General features: G+C 43.7%; 1 protein-coding gene across 2 annotated transcripts in view; it reads left to right on the top strand.

Moving 5' to 3' along the window:
- MAP3K15 (mitogen-activated protein kinase kinase kinase 15) overlaps positions 1 to 23,769 on the top strand; it is a 1,227,172-nt gene that overhangs the window by 977,715 nt on the left and 225,688 nt on the right. For both annotated transcript variants that reach the window (XM_078657886.1, XM_078657885.1), the window contains exon 17: positions 1,393 to 1,523. In XM_078657886.1, coding sequence (XP_078514012.1) covers positions 1,393 to 1,523 — 131 coding nt within the window. The remainder of the gene's footprint in view (positions 1 to 1,392; positions 1,524 to 23,769) is intronic.

Below are 23,769 nucleotides of genomic sequence, written 5' to 3'. Positions count from 1 at the left end.
TCTGGATATCTTAGTGTCTCACCCCTTACTACAAATGAGATTCATCAGACGACCAGTGCCCTTGTGGGTATAGATAACATATTTGTGTGATAGGTAGCAGAATGTTTCCATGGCCCCAATGCTGAGGCTAAAGTAATACGAGGAAAAGGGCTTCCCTGGACCGGGTGCCAGTTCTCAGAGCCATTCCTAAGCCAGTGCAAACCTCTTGCCTCAGTGGGCCTGCTATATTCTTCTCACACTTGGGACCAAAGTCACAAAGGGCCTTGGCACTCATGGCAGAGGTCCCGCAGTCTTGGTGGGGGGGCAGCTCTCATGGCTGGACCTCCGCAATGAGAAACTGCAATGCTGAAGGTGTGCCAAAAGGGGACCTATGTCACGACTGCGAGGCCTCCGCTACGAGTGTGGAGGCCTGTGAATCGAGCCCAGATCAAGAGAGAGATTTGCCTTTCGCCTCAATTCCAGATCTCAAGTTTGTACATACGCCACCTGATGGTTTGGATGCATGGGTAGTCACGAAGTAGGTCAGACCACAGGTCATGTGGCCTAACCGGCGAAGAATGGAGTGGGGGGCCCTGGTGTTACTAGGACTGAGCAGGCTCAAGGCACCATGTGTTCGGGGTAAAGTGCTAAACCTACTGCCATTCATCTAGCAAGCACACCTTTCAGGGAGGAGGGCGCTCAGAGCCCACTCCATTGGTCGAAACCAGCCAAATCTGTTACAACCCACCAGTGTTGCCACTCAGAACCTGTGCTGGACATCCACCAACTGGGAAGCGTGTAGGATTAAACAGGATCACTGTGGTCGGACAGAAGCTAGTTTAGCACACAGCTGCCATTCTGCTCTCCAACCCGAAAGTCGGGTGTTGTGTTTTACCATTCTCTCCCTATGCCTGCCATGACCCACTCTTGTTCGCTGAAGAAAAGAAGACAAACTCAATTGCTGACTTCCTCTTGAATTTCGAGAGAGAGCTGCCACCTCCAAGTCAATGGCATTGTGGCTTACAAGTGATCCAGCACCATGGGACTAAATTGTGACTCTATTCATGATTTATCATGGTAACCTTGGAAACATCTTACATTAGTTTTCGACAGGGGCAGACACTGCATAGCTATTTACCACATTTGCTTGAGTCATGGCATGACTGCCCTGTAATTGACACTGCACCTTATTTTCCTCGACGCATGGACAGCAAATTAGATTGACTACATCATCTCATACTCATCGATCATCCGATCTTATGCAGAATCACTGTGTTTTTAAGACATGTTTTATAACCTCATGTTATAATGTTTACTTTGTTCCTATAAAAGATTTTGCTAACTCTGTGGTTTCTTCCATACTATGCATTGTGGTTTCGCATACACATAAATGTGTTTTCTTCTTACATTTAGGTAGCCTTTCCGTTCTGCTGAGATCAAAATGGGGCCCAATGAAAGAACCTACGATAAAGTTCTACACTAAGCAAATCCTAGAGGGCCTGAAATATCTCCACGAGAACCAAATTGTACATAGAGACATAAAGGTAAACGAAGTCTTCAAATATATATATAAATATGATAAGTGCGTGTGTTTGAATTATTCGAAAGGGTTCACCTTATTGCTTATGTATTATTGTCCTTTTAACTGTCAATGTGCTCACAATCTTTATGCTAGGATCAAATGGTCATGATAAACCTTCTAAGGGCTCTCATGTTGAGTGGTGCAGAGGAACTATGGCTGACATGAAAGGAAAAACACTGTACATGACTCAACTGGAGGGTTCAGGAATCATTCAGGACTCACACTCTGTAAGATTGTTTGTTTCAACTTCACAAGGCAAAACTGAGTGTGTCTAAGTAAGCTTAGGAACTAGCCGTGTAAATACAGCGATTCACAATGGACTGATTTAACATACGCATTAATGATCTCGTTTAGATGAAATGAGTCTCAAAACTTACCTTGATATGGTAAAATCAGGAAGCCCAGCCGTCATGTATTCAAATATCACGGGAAACAAGTTTACTCATAAATAAGCATTATCATGATGTTTTTGTGCTCTTAGTTGATCACACATTGAGTAAGTGGCAAAGAAGTAAAACGTGTGTGTGTGTACGAAAATGTATGTAGCCAATCAAACCAGATACAATCGAGTAGTCAATATCTTAGGCGCTTCCTTAGTCTGACTGTAAGAGTTGCAGCCCAGACAAATAGCTTGGAGGGTCGTCATCATGACGTGGCAACATTTGATCACAGTATGGGCTATAAATGAAATGTAGTGAATTCAATGAATACCCCCCCCCCTCCCCAACTATGGTCACAGCATTGCACTGCATAATTTGAACTGTCCTTTCGTGACTTAAGTCCATTGCCATTTTTCCTTTTAGAAACATTTACTTTTCCCTTCATGTCACTATATGAGACACTGTTTACTTGTGAATACACGTTTTTCCTCTAATATTGTAATATATTGTGGCCGAGTTTATCATGTATCAGATTTACTCGAGTTTCCATTTTAGCATGTGGGTAGCCTTGTTCTTCTGAAACTACAGGAATTAGCTAAAATCAATTTCAATGGGTGTTCTGGTATGATCTCCTTGGTCAAAGAAATCATGAAAAATACCTACATTCTTTGAGAAGTTCTGGTATCTGTTTATCACGTTCCGCATTCCTCCTGTTTAACTGAAAGTGTCTAAGAGAGAAAATGGGGCTAGGCTTGTTTAGATTTGGGCAGATGCAGGATATTCACCAATAGTTGGCGGCTGCCTGTTCCCTCTTTCTAGAGTATATACATTGGTATACAATTCTAGGCGATGAATCTAAGTGATCGGTGAATCCCTGTTCATGCAGGGGTCAGAATTACAAGTTTTGTGGTATTTACCACACCTGGTAAATTATGGGATGCATTAAATACTTCACCCTTTGTTAAACAAATTAGGTACGGCCCTAACGGGGAGTGTACCCCTAAAATTAACATAAGGAAGGGAGTACGTCAAGGTTGTGTCCTCTCCCCATTTCTTTTTAGTATTTGTGTTAGCGAACTGGAGAAACACCTAGGAGAGATTGTGGCTGAGCCACCAAGGGCAGGGACAAGACTCATCCCTGTTTTAATGTATGCAGATGACTGCGTTCCTATGTCAAGAACAGGGGTGCGTCTCCAGAGGCTCCTGGTGGGGTTTGTGGCACACATGGGATCCATAGGGTGGCACACTATTAAAACAAAGTCCTTTACCATGATATGTGGCAGCCTCAAAGGAAAGACGAGATCATTCCACATACAAGGCACAAGATTAGACACAGTAAGCACAATCACATACCAAAAACTAGGATTCTCACCCATGGGTGCACTACTCAACATGTACAAGGCCAGATGTGTCTCAGCAGCCACTTATGGAGCAGGGATCTGGGGAATACAGGAGCCGTCAAAACTGTTGGTCGCTGAAAACGAATTTGTACAGAAATTGTTATAGCTACCTATGTCTATACCTGCATCAATTTGTCATGAAGAACTGGACTATAATTATGTAAGCAACCGTGTCCAGGTAGCACCGCTTATGGTATGGGTTTCAGTCTGGAACCTCCCGGAAGCGGTATTAACCAAAGCAGTAATCAACGATTGGCTGCAGCTAGACAAGGCAGGCAACCTTCCCTGGTTCAAATACGTTAAAGTAAAACTTAATTTGATAGGGAAACAAGATCTTGTTAACAACCCCACGAGCATTACAACGCATGTGAAAGCCACGATCAAGAAGGAATGGATGAATCATAAGATGAGGTAAAGAGAGGAGGAGGAGCTCAGTAAAAGATCAGTCAAACTTTACGGCATGCTAGTAACAACTAGGCATTTGGAACCATACTTGCTCACCATTCCCAGCTCATATCGTTACTATTTAGATAGATTCAGTCTTAGTGTATCACACTTATTGGTCGCCTACTCCTCAACAGCTGACTGTGAATGGGATCTCACAGTGTGTCCATGAGATTCGACTTCTGCCCAATCGCTGTTGCATTTCTTCTTTTTCTGTGGACTGTACAAACAGAACTGGAATTTATTATTTGTTCCCCTGCTCAGGAGCTCAAATATTAAACAATGCAGACCTGCCCTGCTAGATCTACTGCTACTACAAACAGATATGGTATGTCATACAGTTTATAGGTACATTGCATCATTGGTTAAGGCAAGGAAGATTGTGGGCAAATAAATATCTTGATGTGCATACTCTTGCTCTGCTTTTATGAAGTGATGAGCATGAACTGACTTATACTTCCTTGCAACCAGTAACCTTATAGGTTTCATGTCTGCATGACAACCAAGGAAGGAAGTCTCAGTTAGAGCATAGTGTCATGGTAGTGATTTTTTGACATAATATAGCATTATAGTTCTTAGTATGGCCCTTGCTCCACTCTTTGATTTTATTAACACTGACAAAGATACAATGTACTTTCGTGGCACCTGCACTTAATTAATTCATGATTTGAATTTACATTTCATCCAGCGCCAGATTTAGACTTGATAAGGCCCTAAGCTATGTGAAATATGGGGCCCTTTATAAGGCCAGATATTCTATGTGACTATGTCAGTGACAAATGAGATTTTCGGATACCTAGAGGGTTAAACTGAAATACAATTAAGAAGTATATTGATAGTGAAATAATAAATCTTTAACTTAAAATCATTTTTATTCAAAACAAACTTAAAAATGCAAACTCTAGTAAAAAGAAACTAAAGTTCTTTTAAAAGGCACAATTTACAAAGGCTTATTATCTAATCTCTTGACACATGTTATAAGGATTAAGGAATTATATTAAACTAAAATATTTTCTTTCTTGCCTTTGCCAGAGCAAAGTCACTGATGTCATCATCAAATGATAAACTGCGTAGTTTGTCGCTTTCTATGCACATGAGACTGAGGGAACATAATTTATCTTGAGTCATTGTTGTTCTAAATTCATTTTTATCCTCTTCAGCTGAGAAAAAGATCTTTCTCCAGAGCAATTTGCAACCATCATACTAAGAAACAATCTCAGAATTGCTTCTACATTAGGGAATGCTGATTGGACACAATTGTTAATTATTACCCTATACAGATCCTGATGTGTCAGACTATCTTGTTCAGCTGAACCATGGGCTTGACTATGTCTAACATATTGATGAAAATGCTTGACTTCTCCTACAAGATTCATGTCCACATCTTAAGGATATGTTTGGCATAAAGCACTAACTCCTTCATGAATCTCTTCTTCTGTAGCTTCTAGTTTTGTTAAGAATGAAAACATTTTTGCAGCATCATTGTATACTGAAGCCATCTGTGCCAGACTTGATTCTAATGCATCCATCACAGGTATGAATGTTTTGATTCTGAACTTGTCTCTTGGCTCAAGGTTCTCTAAAGCATCATCTTCATCATCATTGATATGCCTTCTTCTATATCTTCTTTTCTTGTAATCAACATCAGGCAATTTTTTCTTTGCTTCTTCTTCAAAATGATCGAAAAGATCCCTGGAACCTTTAACAAAATCCGAAAGTGAAGCATACAATTTCCTACATACATCTAGACTAATTTGGGGGTCTTGCAGTGATTGACTAGTCTTGTGAAATTCATCCAGCAAGTAACTCCACAAATATAACAATACCATAAATTCAAACTCCTCTATTTTATTCAAAATGTTTATGGCTTGATTTCTTGTTTCGCCTTTCTCTGTAGTATCAATATGCAGCTGATGCAATGCAGAAATTATTCCATCATAACTATCAAGTATTGCACTTGTGGCCATTGAATGTGCCTCCCATCTAGTCTTTGACAAAGACTTTGGAACTTTTGAATCATCTTTGAAGAATGACAACAGTACTGCCCAAATCTTGTGTAGATGATGAATAGAAATTATATATTTCTTGAACAATTCCAAAAAAGCTTACTGCATCTAAACAACAGTCAACTGCTGCTCTACCAACAAGATTCAGGGAATGACCAGCACACGGAATATACATAGCATACTTGTTAATCTTCAATATTATTTCTTGCATAGCCTTGTATTTGCCAGACATATTGGCAGCATTATTATATGACTGGCCTCGACACTTACTGAAATCTATTTTGCACTCATTTGTAAGGTAGTTGTGCACCATCTTAGCCATACTTTCCCCTGTGTCGCTACCCATCTCTAGGAAAGCTAGAAAACGTTCAATAGGGAGCCCATCATCTGGTGAAACATACCTCACAATAACAGTGAGCTGATCAATATGGGACTGATCTGGAGTGGAATCTACAGATAAACTGAAGTACCCTGCAGTTCTTAAATCATCCAAGATTGAGTCTCTTACTTTATGTGCCATAATTTGGATAAATTCATCACATATTGTTTTAGAAAGATAAGATGTGACACCTGATCCTTATTCCCAAATGTTTTTATATGGATTGCTAGAAAAGGATCAAATTTTGCTATAAGTTCGAGTAATCCAAGGAAATTGCCATTGTGAGGAGAACCAAATGTTTCCTTATCTTCTCTGAAAGGTAAACCACGCTCTGCCATAGTAATTATGACTGCCACAACTCGTTCAAGAAATTTTTTCCAGTACTGCCGTTTATTATTTATCTGTTCTACTAGTTGGCAGTCAATTGTTGAGCCACGTTTTCTTGTAAGATACGTTACCGAAGCTGTTCTATGGTCTACAGAGTTTTCATGACTTTGAACTAAATAGGTGTTGCGCCAATCACAAAATCCATCGGATGATAATGGTGTAGAAGAATTTGAAAAGAGTTTACACACGAAACAGTATACATGACCAGTTGTTGGCGAATATAATAACCATTCTCTGCAATATTTTTCACCATTAGCCCGTTTGGGATAGAACAAGCTTTTCGAGCAATATCTGTCTTGGCTTGCAAAAAGCTTATTTGATTTTTCAAATGAGCCATTTGAGTGCTGACATTCTGACGGACCTTTTTCTACCCAGTATAAAATCTCATCTTTACTTAAATCACCCCATACCCCAACATCATTCTGTTTGTTTTTTGATGCTGAATCTTCTGTGCCTGTACTACTCTCTGGTTTATGAATCTTAATATTTGTTGCTTCATTCCTTGAAGTAGATTCTATACAACTCTGGCTCTGTATCAGGAATAGGGTGAATATCCCGTGACTGACTCACTGTGGTAGAGGCTTTTGATTCATCAGGCCCCATATCTATCTTCTTCTTTGTTAAGAAACTATCTAATTTTGTTAACTTGCTAAGCTCTTCTTCAGCTCTCTGCTTCTTTTTCCTCCTTTGAGCTCCACTTTTATAACTTCTGGTTGACATCTTGCAAACTCTGGGTTGAATATTTAATAAAACTATAAACATACTTCATTTAAAACTAATATAATGCATGACATTTTTTTTTCATTGAAAATTTCCTGTGATATTACCACTACTTACCAGCAAGCAATATTTTTATAATAAATAAACATGCAAAGAGAAAATTAACAATATCCTTTCAAGTTTTAATATTAGTTTAATTAATTAAATTAACAAATAAAAAAACCAATTAACATATACATTAATACTTAATTTAATACAATCAAAACAAAATAATATGTATTTTTTAATGTGCAGTTCTTTCAAATATATATTTAATAATAACAAATTGTAAGTTTATATATTAAACTTACAATTTGTTATTATACTGACAAAAAAAACGTAAAAAATATATATGCTATATAAGAGCAGGCAAGCACTTTGGATTTAACATTGGCGGCCACCGTGTTAACGGAAGGTGCCTGGCTGTAAGAACCTTTGATGTTAACCTCTGCTTCCACCATGCTTTATTCCTTAACACATGGCAGCCGATGTTAAAATCCAAGGTACTTGCATGCACTGAGCCGCATTCACCGACTACTACGCAAAGGCAAATGAAAGCGTGGTTAAGTCAGTGAAAGCAGATTAGTGCAGGCAAGAAACTTGCATTTAACATCGGATGCCCAGTACCTAAAAGGCCTTTTAATTTTAACGTTGCCTGCCCCTGCGCTCTATTACTGAAGGCAGATCTAAAGCGCAGAGGCAGCCAACGTTAAAATCAAGGGGCCTTTCAGGCATTCCTTCGATTTTATCAACGCTGCTACGGCTGAGTTAGAGGCCCACTTACCTCATAACTGCCAAATTTTACAGACTCTGCAACTGCTCGATTAGGGGTCCACTTAACTCACAGCTGATCCGGGAGGCCCAGATCGAAAACAAATGCGAAGTGCGGTTCCAGGCTGCGATGTACTGTTTCAGGCTGCAAATCGCGGTGCCAGCCCGGAAATAACAGGTGGCGCATGACTAAGAGGAAGAACATCACGTTCTTCAGCCCGCCCCGCCCCAGCTAAGCTCACTCCAGCCAAACGGAGCAGCTGGATTGTGTGAGGGCGGGCAAGGGCGATGATAGCTGTGAAAGACAATGAAGGATTACAAAATACAACACTTTTAAAGCCTTTTATGACGTTTCAATAATTAGATAGCAGCGCGAGCTACTCTCAGAGGGTCGGCGAGCTACTACCGGTAGGAGTTGGAGACCCTGCCCTGCCCTAGGCAAATAGTAGCGCTTTGTTCTTTGAAAAGACGCACTAAAAAAATTGGGTGAAGAGTATGGGACATCCTGGACGTGCAGCATTGGGACTAATAATATTTTTGGGGGGCCCCCAAGAAAGTGGGGGCCCCAAGCTATAGCTTGTGTAGCTTATACGTAAATCCTGCACTGAATTTCATCAATACTTGAACATGTTTTTATAGGGTCACTGGTTGAACGTAATGTGTTTTATATTTAATATTGATTGTTATTTTTTATAGATTCTATGACAAGCACTATTAATTGAATTGATACACAAAACGTTCATATGTGTGGGAGTGAATGTACATTTGATTCTTATCTGACATGTATAAAATGTATGAGCTTGCATCTTTTATGTTTTTTTTAAACCGAAGAAAGATTTTTTTTATCTATCTATCACTTCACCCTTTGTTTAATTTCAACTGTTCAAACCTGTCAGAATTTTAACAGGGGACAAGAGGAAATTGCTTACACTAACATGCAGTGGTTAGCAACGAAACCTGCATTTCATTCGCTCAAATCATCTGAATAGATGCTATTTATCGCACAAGATAATCCCAGAATCCCCTGGAGTCTGATTTTATCATTGTAGTGTCTACAGGTACAGATCACTCGGACACTATAGTTTATAACGGGAGCTTCTTTATTTGTCCCTCTTCCTTCCAATCCCACTACCTAACTGCCCACATCCTGTCCGGGCTCCTCCTGTCCCGCCCGAATCCTTCCAGCGTCCGCAGGAAGCCGAGCAGGTCCTAATGCCTAATACTGCCCACTACTTTACACCTCCCCCCTTCTTAGCAAAAGAACAATCACAGCTTACTTGCAGAATTTAAACACATGTAAGTCATAAACATAGTTACAGTTCTTCAATCAGACGAACTGGTCTGCGAATAATCCTTGGTGGCCGTAGATGGGTATACGGAGAATTCAGCTCTTCTCTGTCAGTGTTCTGAAATGCAAGTTGAGTGTAGATACTGGTCTCATTATTTCTTGATTCTCCACTCACATGACTGGTCAACATCTCTTTGACTTTAGCAGGGCACTTTTGAAAGCCCGGCTGAAGATGGCTGTAATGCCAGAAACCGGTCCTGGGAAACTTGATTCCGGTCCAGGGAAGACATGGCTTGGCAGTTCGGGCTGGACTGTTCCCATGAGGCACAGGGTCAGACAGATTTGCATATGGCCATGTCTGAACTGGGGTGGCGGAGTGAGCTAAAGAACGGTGATGGATTAAACCCAGATCAGCTGACTGGGGGTGAGTGTTTGTATTGTCAACGCTCCGTCCATCACCACCTTTGGTTTTTCTTTGTTCGCCCTAAGTTGGCAGGGTATGCTCAGACGTGAGTCCCTTGCTCACTTTGCCACTGGAGTCAAGCAAGCCCGGCTGAAGACGGCTGTAATGCCAGAAACCGGTCCTGGGAAGCTTGATTCCGGTCCAGGGAAGACATGGCTTGGCAGTTCGGGCTGGACTGTTCCCATGAGGCACAGGGTCAGACTGATTTGCATATGCCCATGTCTGAACTGGGGTGGCGGAGTGAGCTAAAGAACGGTGATGGATTAAACCCAGATCAGTTGACTGGGGGCGAGTGTTTGTATTGTCAACGCTCCGTCCATCACCACCTTTGGTTTTTCTTTCTTCGTTCTCCACTTTTGAAAGTGCGGCACGTTTCGAGTAATTCTTTTGTCAGCGGACTCAGCAGTAATCATAGTCCCCTTTTGTTCTGTCACCATCAACGGAGCATTATGATAGTGGCAGTCTGTCTTCTTTTGTTGTTCTTGTTGAACTAACACCCAGTCTCCTTCCCGGATCGATGAGGGTGCGGCTCCTCTTCGGTTATCAGCATAGGACTTCATCTTTTCTTTCTTCAGTTGGTCATTTACAGCGACCTCTGCATGCTCCGCGTCTTGAGGGACCCTTCCATCAGTCCATTCTACCATGGGTATGCGAGTGCGCACTGACCGACCCAGCAGCAGGGTTGCCGGACACTTGCCAGTAGTGGAGTGAGGCGTGTTTCTGTAGGCTTGCAATACTTTGTTTAATGCTGCTTGAGTATCTCTTTGAGACAGCTCAGCTTGTTGAATAGTTTTTTTGAGCGTAGACATGAATCGTTCGACCATACCGTTGGCCTGTGGCCATAAGGGAATAATCTTACGGTGTTTGAAATTGAGATATTTTGCAAAGTCTCCGAAATCCTGGCTGTTAAATGGGGCCCATTATCAGTTTTCACAACCTTTGGAATGCCCCAAGCTGCAAAGAATTAATCCAGAATAGGTATGGTACTTGAAGCTTTGGTTGAAGAGATAAAATGTGCAATGGGGAAACGTGAGTATTCATCCATGATGACTAGAATGTATTGGCTAGATTTAAAGGGCCCAAAGAAATCCACTGCAACATGCTGCCATACACCTTCCAGCAGTGGGGACATCTGCAAGGGTGCAGGCGACTCAGGTAGGCTTACCAGTTGACACTGGGGGCAGTCTTTTAACGTGAGCTCAACCATTTGATCAAGCAGCGGGAACCAGACTCGTTCTCTCAATGCTCGTTTAGTGGCTACAATGCCTCGATGACCTTCATGCGCCAAGTTGATAATTCCTTGACGCAGTTGCTTCGGAATGACTACCAGATTATCTCGTAGAACTAGGCCGTTGGCAGCAATTGACAGTTCCTCTTTCACGTCCTTGAAAGAGGCTAGTTCTTGTACGTCAATCCGTCCATCTTGCTCCTGGTCATCTAGGTGTCGCCAACAGCTAATCTGTATGCGCCGTTTTATGTCTTGCAGTGTGCTGTCATTTCGGGTGGCATCACAGATGGCCTCAAGGGGAACTGACGGAGGTCTTGAATGAGCCACCACAAAGTGTACATATTCCTCAGCTATTGATGGTCTGGACTTGGTTGTTTCCTTGGGGTGCCTTGACATGTAGTCAGCAGGGTTTGCAGCCTTTCCCGGCTTATGCACAATGGTGTATGTGTACTCTTGGAGACGGAGACCCCATCTCTCTATCCTTGGGGGCATTTTAGCTTTGGGATTGCAAAAGATTGTGATTAGCGCGTGATGATCCATGATTAACGTAAAGTGTTTGCCATATATGAATATGTGAAAATGTTTGCACGCCCACACAACAGCCAAGATTTCTTTGTTTGGTTGAGAATATGCTTCTCGGTGTCCGTTAAGCTTCGGCTGGCATAGGCAATAATGTATCGTTGATCACTGTCCGTGTTGTATTGAGCTAAGATGGCCCCCAGTCCTACAGGACTAGCATCCACTGTGATTTCAGTCTTCTTTTTTGGGTCAAAATAGGCCATGTTGTTTGCCGACTCTACTGCCATTTTGATCTCTTTGAATGCTTGTTCACATCAGGACGACCACTGAAACGGATGCCCTTGTGTGGTGAGTTTCCTGAGGGCATAGCTGATGGTCGCATAGTCTTGGATGTATCGGGCACAGTAACTTGCCATCCTTAGGAATGAACGCACATCCCCAGCATCACGGGGGCTTGGAGTGTCTTTAAGGGCAGCCACTTTGTCAGGGTCAGGTCTCATTCCCGCTCCAGAGAAAATGTGCCTGAAGAATTTCAGAGTTGACTTGTGAAACTCAAATTTTTCTTTGTTTAACGTGAGATTGGCTTCCATGAGAGCGTGACAAACACGGTCCAGGGCAGTGTCATGGTTTTGGGTTGTTGCTCCATAAATCAGGATATCGTCACTATAATTAAGAGCATTTGGAATATGATGAATGATTTTCTTGATGGTTTCCTGAAAGATTTCAGCCGCTGAAGAAATCCCAAAGCTTAGTCTTTTATACCTAAACAGGCCTATGTGTGTTGAAAAAGTGGTAATATAACGGGATTTTTCGTGCAGTTCTAGTTAATGATAGCCTTTGTTAAGGTCTAATTTGGAGAATATCTTGGCACCATTTAGTGAGGCAATCATATCACTGATGTGGGGTCCAGGGTGTTGTTCCCTTTCAATTGCCGTGTTAGGTGCCCTCATGTCCACACAGAGACGGACTTTGTCAGGTTCTCCCTTCTTTGGTACCACTACTACCGGAGAAACCCATGGTGTGGGTCCTTCTGTTCGTTCGATAATGTCCGCCTCAAGTAAATCATGCAGTTCCTTTTCTACAGCTTGCTGAAGATGAAAAGGGACCCTTCTGTGATGTTGAGCTACCGGGGTGACCTGTTCGTTTATGTGTAGCCTGATCTGACAATGAACCATTTTTCCAAGCCCCTTGAACAGTTTGGGAAACTTCTGAACAACATCCAGCTCATCATCAACTTTGTACAGTACATCCACTAGTCTGAGTCGTTCAGCAGTCGGAAGACTTAGAAGGCAGTCTGCCTCAGGCCTAAAAATGACATGGATGTACGCCGGTATTGTGCGATCTTGATATGTCAGGTTGGTTGAAAATTTTCCTAGGCACGGAAGTGGTTTCTTGGACATCCAGGTATAGACTCGCACATGAGCTTTGCTTAGCTGAGGTGGTCTTTCCATCCTACGATATTCAGCCCCCTGTATGTTGTTGAGAGACGCGCCGCTGTCCAATACAAATTTTGCCCAATGAGGACCAATTCCTATATTGAGCCGGGGGTATTTCTTCAGAAGATCCGGCTCGGCGACCATACATATGTATTTGTCACTGTCTTGCGAGATGGGCGACAGTGACCTTGATTCTTGTGAAGACGAGGGCCAGGACCGATATGTCCTGTGGGACTGGCAGCTGGAGTGAGACGATCCTGTAGATGAATCTCTGCGATCTCGTACAGCTTTGGCATGATGACGGCTGCTTGCGGGTCTGGATTGTCTTCTGTGATCCTGTTGCTTTTCTTTTCTTGATGAGCTGCACACATTCTCAAAGTGGTTTTCTCTCCCACACTTTCTGCATCTTTGACCCAGCGCAGGGCAGGCATCAGCGTGGGGAAAATCGTAGCCACAGCGATAACACTTGAGTTGACGCTCTTGTCGTTTGTTGGTTGTGCTCGAACTACGACGCCGGTAGACAGTAGACTGAGGTTGACCTTTGGACCTGGATGACCTCATTTTGGCAAGTGAGTATGTACGTGTGTGGCGAGACTGGAGCTTGAACGCTTGTTCCCGTTTTTCACTCCTCCCCGCTACCATTTTTTTAGCATGGTCTTCGGCCTGATCATGCACACGTGTCATCTCCTCAATTTTATCTAATGAATAACTCTTCTTTAGTAGTTTCCTGCGCAGTGACTCTGACTGACACCCTTCAATAATCCTTAGGCGAAGAGCATCCTCTGTTGAAAAGGAGTCAAATTCACAGTAGCGAGCCAAACGTCGCAGGCGTGTGATGAAGACGCACATGGGCTCATCTTTCTCCTGAGCCGCTAGATTAAATGTATATCTTTCATAGTCAATGTTCTTTTTAAGGAGAAACTTCCGATTTAATGCCTCACGCACATCCGTTTAAGACGACGTCACTTCCGCCGGTAGTTCCTTTATGATCTGGCCAACGTCCTTCCCTATGAGATTTCGCAACACTATCAACTGCTGTCCTTCATCAGATACGTACGATCCCTTCATGAAGTCTTCGAAATCCTCAAGCCATTCTTTCCATCGAAGCCCCATTCCTCCTCCTGTCTGAAGAATCAGAGGTTCAGGGGGGCGCAGAAACGCCACTCCTAGCACTGCCATGTGACCAGCGGCTTTGGGCGCTGGGCCTTGCTGAGGCGGTGGTGTGGTGGATATTGCAACAGGGCCGGAACCTCCTGGTGTGGAAACGACAGTTAGAGACACTGGACACTCAGCAACCGCCCTGTGACACACCTATTGCTGATGTCGCAGTGAACAAACCACCATGAATTCTCACTTGGCCATGAAAAGGTGAAGACAGAATAATCCTCTAAAATCACTACGCAAAGCACCATCCACGTTGTATTTGTCAAGCTTGTTTGTGGTCTTCAGCGGAAATACTTGCTCTTTTCATTTGCAGCACCTTCCAATTCGTGTTAACCAAGGCTGTTGGTACTTCTGAGTGGACACATCCGGTTTTATCCGTCTCGAAAAGGCATTTCCCAGTTGCCTTTGCCAATGGTTGATGATTTTTCACCTTCCTGTCTGACTTCAAAATGGCCACCAATCAACCCTCGCAGGGGATTGGTGCAGGCGCCTGACCTTAAGATGGCCGCCGCTGAAGTCTTGTGAGACTTCAATTCCTCCTCACATAAACGAGGGCTTCCAGTCGTCGGGGTCTCGGCAGAGCACTTACCGGTAGGTAAGGCAACCCTTGCAGCACACAACTGTGGTGGGCACCCAGATCGCTGCACACAACACATGCGACTGGGGTGGGCGCCCAGCTCACGTCACGGCCAAATACAGCGTGACGCTATCATGCGCTAAATTACCGGGGTGGGCTCCCAGACTCCAGTAGACCGTGCAGGACACACGCGTCCGGGGTTGGCTCCTGGACCGCAGACAGCGCGTGCCACCAGCCAAGGGACACAGACGCACTCCTGGGCGATCGTGGCCACTCCTCGTCGCCAGATGTAGTGTCTACAGGTACAGATCACTCGGACACTATAGTTCATAACGGGAGCTTCTTTATTTGTCCCTCTTCCTTCCAATCCCACTACCTAACTGCCCACATCCTGTCCGGGCTCCTCCTGTTCCGCCCGAGTCCTTCCAGCGTCCGCAGGAAGCTGAGCAGGTCCTAATGCCTAATACTGCCCACTACTTTACAATCATGTGCGATAAATAGCACCTGCTCCTCGTGCTACAGCAGAACTCCAAAAATCATTTCTAATCAACACTCACCATTTCGCTTGAACCTTCAAATATACAATCATTCATCAGTGGGGCCCATAACACTGTACTTTTACTCTATTCACTTACAGCTTGGCTTCAAGGAATTTGGTGAAATGCAATGGAGAAATGCTGTAACATTTGGTGGAGTGTCTAAACCTATTTAACCAGTTATTATTTACACCTACAGTTTTTTACACTTTACCATGGTTTTTATTCAAACATTTCAATTTTATTCAGACGCACCACCATAGTGGCAATGGATCTGCTAGAAAGAAAATTAGGCGTAGGAAAATCACAAGACCAGCTTTAATATTCCATTTTCCCAATTTTATTAAAAGCAAAACTTTGATATGTCTGTCATTTAAGCATTAATAAATTCTTTATTAAGTTAAAATCGTAATCTTTATTTAAAAAATGATCATTTTATTTAGAGCTCAGAAAAGTCATTTATTTAGAAATCAGTTAAAACTTTAACAAAGAACAGATAGTTCCAAATTCATTCTCTCCTAACATTCCTAACTAACGCCCTCATCTTATCCTTATATCCTGGAAAACAAACAAGAGGAAAAAGATAAGAGTTTCTTACATCCAAGAATCGATCTTCAGTCCAGCAGCACTTCGAGAGGAATTCGAAAGAGCGACCCCCTCTAAGTACACAGCAGCTTCGACAACCAACCCGAAGACCAACCCACCCAACCTTCTGCCGTACCTTCACCCCCCTTGAACATCCTTAATGATTGGAACCCAATCTCCACTGAGGACACCATCCGCCTGATGAACTCTATCCACTCAGGATCCCCAACAGACCCATACCCTCACCACATCTTCAACAAAGCAGACTCCATCATAGCACCACACCTCCGAGACGTCATCAACTGCTCACTCAGCTCCGCCACCTTCCCGGAAAGCTGGAAACACGCCGAATTCGCCGCCCTTCTGAAAAAACCCACAGCTGACCCCACCGAACTCAAAAACTACCGGCCCATCTTGCTCCTTCCATTCCCGGCCAAAGTCATCGAGAAAGCCGTCAACAACCAGCTCGCCGCCTTCCTCGAAACCAACAAATCCCTCGACTCCTCACAGTCCGGCTTCCGAGCCAAACACAGCACTGAGACCGCACTCATCGCAGCAACAGATGACATTCAAACTCTACTGGACAATGGAGACACAGTCGCCCTCATCCTCCTCGACCTCTCCGCAGCCTTCGACACAGTCTGTCATAGCACCCTGTTACAACGCCTCAGAAACATCGGAATCCAAGGAAGAGCACTGGAATGGATCACCTCGTTCCTTGCCGGAAGAACTCAGAGAGTCCGCCTCCCACCATTCAAATCAGAGGCCACTGAAGTCATTTGCGGCGTGCCACAAGGATCCTCACTCAGCCCCACCCTCTTCAACGTATACATGAGCCCCCTCGCGGCCATCGCACGCCAACACAACCTCAACATCATCTCCTACGCTGATGACACTCAACTGATCCTCTCACTCACCAAAGACCCTAACACCGCCAAAACCAACTTACATGAAGGAATGAAAGAAGTAGCCGAGTGGATGAAGCACAGCCGTCTGAAACTGAACTCAGACAAAACAGAAGTCCTTATCTTGGGTACCTCCCCCTCCGCCTGGGACGACTCCTGGTGGCCAGAGGCCCTTGGAAAAGCACCCATCCCGACGGACCACGCACGGAACCTGGGCGTCATCCTGGACTCCTCACTCTCAATGACCAGACAAGTCAACGCCGTTTCATCATCTTGCTTCAACATTCTACGCATGCTCAAAAAAACATTTCGCTGGATCCCCACCGAAACTAGAAAAACGGTCACCCACGCACTGGTTACAAGCCGCCTGGACTACGGAAACACCCTATACGCCGGTACCACCGCAAAACTTCAGAAAAAACTCCAACGCATCCAGAACGCATCAGCCAGACTCATACTAGACATCCCGCGTAAAGACCACATTTCTGGTCACCTGAAAAACCTCCACTGGCTCCCCGTCAATAAGAGGATAACATTCCGCCTCCTAACCCACGCACACAAAGCACTCTACGAACTTGGACCCGAATGCCTCAACACACGACTTTCCTTCTACACCCCCTCCCGCCAGCTTCGCTCCTCCAACCAAGCCCTTGCTGCTGTACCTCGCATCAACAAAACCACCATGGGAGGAAGATCCTTCTCCTACCTAGCGGCTAAAACCTGGAACTCACTTCCCATCCACCTTCGCCTCACTCAGAACCACATAGCATTCAGAAAGCAACTTAAAACCTGGATATTCGACATGTAATTCCCCACCCTTCCTCAAGCGCCTTGAGACCCTCTGGGTATGTAGCGCGCTATATAAATTATTTGACTTGACTTGACTTGACAAGTAAAACCAGGGGTTTTCATACTCTAATTTCCTAACTTAATCTAATTAAAAAGTATCTAACATCACCAATTCGGGTTCTGATTGGACAATTTGGGGTGGGTGAGCATCTTCTCACCATTACAACATCGAACTCATGGTGAATCAGCAGAATCATAATGGTCTTTTGTTTTAAACAGTCTCTGGCCTGGTCATTCCTTCACTCGCAACGTTGAGCAATTTTCTCACGTTCAGAACACTTGACCGTCCATATTTTGTCAATCATCCTAACTTCAGGGCAATGCAGCCTTGAACTTCCCATCCGAGTACAGGCAGCTCACTCTTGCTGGCAGGCTTTAGGCACGCATGCGCAGTCCAGCATTTACTCTCAGTTAGCCAGAGTAACCGGATTTTATAGGCCTCAGAGGCCACTTTTAGAACTATCATAGAAACAAACACAAATTCATGTTAATTTTGGTAATGAAAACCCTTATGTTTACCTCCCACCGTACTAATGTTTCCCTATTAGTTATTACCTAGCAGGTAAGCCACATAAATGCGTTTCATACTTACATATCCGACGACTTTTAGCACAATAACGTGTACAATAAGCACATTCATATTTCATTTATTTATATTTAAGCTATGCATTAGTTCACAACACAATAACAACACACATTAGTTAATTATTTTGCTCATGCATGCAAAATTAGTATACCCTCATGTTCATGTATGTGCATTTTATACTATTGTTGATTTAATAAACCACAACACACCATTAGTAGACGTTAATGTTATAGAACATTGGCTTCACAAGGGGTACACAAAATTTTAGTTTTGCCACCTTGCTCCTTCACTCCAGCCCACTCATAGTCGAGGCCAAAGAAGGATGGAGAGGACATTACTCTAAATTTTGCAGATGTCTCGAATCTGCCAAACTCAATATAACCCACAAATTAAGTTTGCCTATTGGAGCGGGAAGGATAGTCAATATCTTTAGCTACTTCACTCATACCAACTATTTTGCAGCAATGGGGTGCTTGTGAGCATTGGTTTTTGCATTAGTCATATACACTTAATGCTCATTGGTTAGTTGCTCACTCATGATAAATGCCAAGGACACTACGCTTCCAGTTGGACATGTAAGAGGCTACTCTGTTGGTTGTGCTAGAATGTAGCTTTGTAGAGTGGCCTAGGTGGGACGAGTTTGGCGATGCCCGTGAGGTTTTGAGGCAGGGCCTCAAATGTGTTGAGGCAAACTTATGGATGATCCGCAAACATGGTGTGAAATGAACATATAGTCACATTATGCATTTATTTAACATATTTGAGTAAGAAGTTACCTTGTTGTACATGATTTGATGTGTCTTTCAGTACATCATACATAGCATTGTACTAAGAATGTTCTTAGGTTGTGAACGTTTACTCTATAGGAGGCACTGTTCATATTATGGTAGTCATGTGTTGCTCATATGAAGCATTTATGTGCCCCTGCCTCTTGCTTTAACATGGGGTATGGTAGTGCCACGTATTTACCATCCTAGCAGCCATCTTGCACCTGATTCACATAGTTTGCTCAAAGTTATTCCATTAATGCTGCACAATAGAAAATGATTGCATGTTGTCCTATTGATGAGGGTGGTACACTGGTCCTGTTAGCACTAATATGCCACCTTGAACATCACTCATGGTTGTTGAATGTTTATTGACCATGCAGCTGTGCACTGTTAGGGTGGAAAGCCAACCTTAGGCATGAAATAGAGCTGTTCTGTATCATGGGTTGAACAAATGAACATGGCACAACCCTGGAGTATTTTCATGTTGGCTTCAGAGATTCACATTCTGCCTATATGTTGTATCTTACATTAGCAGTGCACAAATTCTCAGGCTTGGTTGCGACCAATTGCACCAGCAACACTGGGAAATCCAACTATGGCATAAAATCTGGCCTTCATCACATTCAGTTTGCCAGTTGCTGTTGAAAATTTAATATGCCTGCAAGGTTGTATCTACATACCTGTCAATACATCCTGCAGTGTGTAAGAATTGCTGGTAGGGCTATTAAAGACAGACATTTGTCAAGCAGAGTTGGCTACTCCCATTGAAATGTTAATTGGATTGTGGCAGGTCAATCATATGAGAGAAAAGCAAAAAGAACAGATGATGGATGGGAACTGAACAATGCAAACATTCACCCCAGTCACAGACCTGAGTTTAATGAACTGTTGTTATGCTCACCACGCCAACCCAGTTTGGACCCAGCCACACACAAATCAGTCTTGACCATGCTCCTTATGGGAACAGTCCAGCCCGAATTGCCATGCCAGGTCCTCCCTGGACCAGAAACAAGCATTCTGAGACTGGTTTTAAGGTATCACCCCATATCAGCCAGGTATGCCTGAATCCAGTGACACGGTGAGTTCGGGACACGCATCTGAAAATATTCTTCCCACTTAGGGCAAGAAAAGCAAAAAGAACAGATGATGGACGGAATGCTGAACAATGCAAATAGTCACACCCAGTCACACACCTGGGTTCAATCCATTGTCTTTTTGCTCACCACACCAACCCAATTTGGACCAAGCCATATGCAAATCAGTCTCGACCCTGCTCCTCATGGAACAGTCCTGCTCGAACTGCCATGCCAGGTCCTCCCTGGGCCAGGAACAAGCATCCTGGGACCAGTTTCAGGGTATCACTCCTCATCAGTCAGTCCAGCCTGAATCCAGTGGCACAGTGAGAACAAGACCCATATCTGAGCAAACCCTTCCCACTTAGGGCGACAAAAGCAAAAAGAACAGATGATGGATGGAATGCTGAACAATGCAAACTGATAACCAGTGCTAAAGTGATTGTGCTCTCTCCTCTAAACATGGTAGAATTGAGTTACACTCGATTGCCATGTTTAATTCACTTGTAAGTCCCTAGTAAAGTGGTACTTCATGTGCTTAGGACCTGCAAATTGAATGCTACTAGTAAGCCTGCAGTACAGATTGAGCCACCCACTTGAGTAGCCCTTTAAACATGTCTCAGACCTGTCAATGCAGCCTGTGTGTGAAGTTATTAGACTGCCATGTCATCCTGGCAAATAAACCTCTTGCCAGGCCTAAGCCTTCCATTTTTAATACTACTAATGTACCCCTAGGGTAGAGTTTATACAGCCCACAGGACAGGGTGCAGTGTATTTAAAAAGTTGGACATGCACATTTAAGTTTTACATGTCCTGGTAGTTAAAAACTCCTAAATTATTTTTTTACTACTGTCAGGCTTCCCTCTCCCTCCCCAGGAAAACATTGGAGTTATGTTATTCCATTTAAAACACTGTAACTTTCGATTGGGAGCAGCTAGATGGATCAAGTTTGGTGCCTAAAGAATAGGCCGCCTGTTGCCCACTTGCCCTGGTCAGAAGGACAGTTTGCCAGTTGCTGTTGAAAATGTAATATGCCTGCAAGGTTGTATCTACATACCTGTCAGTACATCCTGCAGTGTGTAAGAATTGCTGGTAGGGCTATTAAAGACAGACATTTGTCAAGCAGAATTGGCTAATCCCATTGAAATGTTAATTGGATTGTGGCAGGTCAATCATCTGAGAGAAAAGCAAAAAGAACAGATGATGGATGGGAACTGAACAATGCAAACATTCACCCCAGTCACAGACCTGGGTTTAATGAACTGTTGTTATGCTCACCACGCCAACCCAGTTTGGACCCAGCCACCCGCAAATCAGTCTTGACCATGCTCCTTATGTGAACAGTCCAGCCCGAATTGCCATGCCAGGTCCTCCCTGGACCAGAAACAAGCATTCTGAGACTGGTTTTGCGGTATCACCCCATATCAGCCAGGTATGCCTGAATCCAGTGACACGGTGAGTTCGGGACACGCATCTGAAAATATTCTTCCCACTTAGGGCAAGAAAAGCAAAAAGAACTGATGATGGACGGAATGCTGAATAATGCAAATAGTCACACCCAGTCACACACCTGGGTTCAATCCATTGTATTTTTGCTCACCACGCCAACCCAATTTGGACCAAGCCATATGCAAATCAGTCTCGACCCTGCTCCTCATGGAACAGTCCTGCTCGAACTGCCATGCCAGGTCCTCCCTGGGCCAGGAACAAGCATCCTGGGACCAGTTTCAGGGTATCACTCCTCATCAGTCAGTCCAGCCTGAATCCAGTGGCACAGTGAGAACAAGACCCATATCTGAGCAAACCCTTCCCACTTAGGACGACAAAAGCAAAAAGAACAGATGATGGATGGAATGCTGAACAATGCAAACTGATAACCAGTGCTAAAGTGATTGTGCTCTCTCCTCTAAACATGCTAGAATTGAGTTACACTCGATTGCCATGTTTAATTCACTTGTAAGTCCCTAGTAAAGTGGTACTTCATGTGCTTAGGACCTGCGAATTGAATGCTACTAGTAAGCCTGCAGTACAGATTGAGCCACCCACTTGAGTAGCCCTTTAAACATGTCTCAGACCTGTCAATGCACCTGTGTGTGAAGTTATTAGACTGCCATGTCATCCTGGCAAATAAACCTCTTGCCAGGCCTAAGCCTTCCATTTTTAATACTACTAATTTACCCCTAGGGTAGAGTTTATATAGCCCACAGGACAAGGTGCAGTGTATTTAAAAAGTTGGACATGCACATTTAAGTTTTACATGTCCTGGTAGTTAAAAACTCCTACATTATTTTTTTACTACTGTCAGGCTTCCCTCTCCCTCCCCAGGAAAACATTGGAGTTATGTTATTCCATTTAAAACACTGTAACTTCCGATTGGGAGCAGCTAGATGGATCAAGTTTGGTGCCTAAAGAAAAGGCCGCCTGTTGCCCACTTGCCCTGGTCTGAAGGACTGGACCTGCATATGTTGAATCCAGAACCCCAAAGTGACCCCAAGGTCTAGTTGGCTGGTCTTCTATCTAGAGCCTCCGGGACAGAAGGCTCCAACAACCTTGAACCCAGCGCCTGGACTCTCCCATCTGTGAGTTCTACTCTGCCAAATGGTGCCACCCTAGTCCTGGACCCTTGGAAGTGAGTCTGAAGGTGGTCTGACAGCTCATCCATGGTTTTTAGTAGAACAGATGCATTTCCTCTGCTGTCCGGTGCAACCTCGATCAGTACTGAGGCATCACCTCTGCTGCGTGAATCTCCCCTGATGCAAGGACTTCGCTTCCCCACCCTCAGACTTCCAGAAAGCGACGCTGAGCGATGCATCCTCAATGCAGGCTTTCGCATCTCAGGCCCCTATTCGACAGCATCCTCGACGGCAACGCAAGATTCTGCATCGCAAGCCCCACAGCTTCCTTGGAACCATCCAATGTGTAGCACATTTCGATGCAGGACTTCACCTTAAAAACCTTTGTCAACACCATCCTTGAAAATGACACAGAACGTTGCATTGCAGCTTCAAAGCTTCTAGGAATCGCTGCTGCGTGACACATCCTGGACACAGAACTCTGCAATGCTCCACAACCAGGATTTAAGGTATTCTTGTTCAGCAGGCCTAACTGGGTCCATGTAGCCGGCACACACCCCATTGTGGTCGGCCAGACTTGTAACTTTATTCTGGTCTAGAGCGACTAGATATCCACATTTGCCACTTTGTGATTTTTATTGCTATTTTCTCTTAAATCTTTAATATTCCATATCTCTGTTTCTACTGACTGGATCTTTGGTGTTTTGATCTTGATTTATCAATTAAATCGTACTCTATTTTTCTAAATTGGTGTGGTATTTTTCTTGTGTTGTGTTTTCACTTTATTACTGTTGGAAGTGCTGCATAAATACGTTACACATTACCTCTAAGTTAAGCTCTGTGGCAAGCTTCCAGGGGGTTGATCACAGGTTAATTTGGGGTTTGCTTGTAAATTTACAGTGACAAGTGTTGTGGTTGCTGTTGAGTAGGGTGTCACCCCCCTGAACCAGTAACCCAAATTCTTACAACGTTCATCCCAGTACTCATTTCCCACCCCATTCTCTATACAAACATCTCCATCACTGAATGTTCATCTGCAGACTGCTCTAGCAGCACACCTCTGTAGGACATGATCACAATGAAATAATGAACTAATTAGTCACTAAAGGAAAGTGGCCCACAATCACAAG

Source organism: Lissotriton helveticus, chromosome 8, assembly GCF_964261635.1.
Source record: "Lissotriton helveticus chromosome 8, aLisHel1.1, whole genome shotgun sequence".
Taxonomy (NCBI): domain Eukaryota; kingdom Metazoa; phylum Chordata; class Amphibia; order Caudata; family Salamandridae; genus Lissotriton; species Lissotriton helveticus.
Note: the sequence above shows the minus strand (reverse complement) of the source record. Positions and strands in the feature narration are given on the sequence as shown.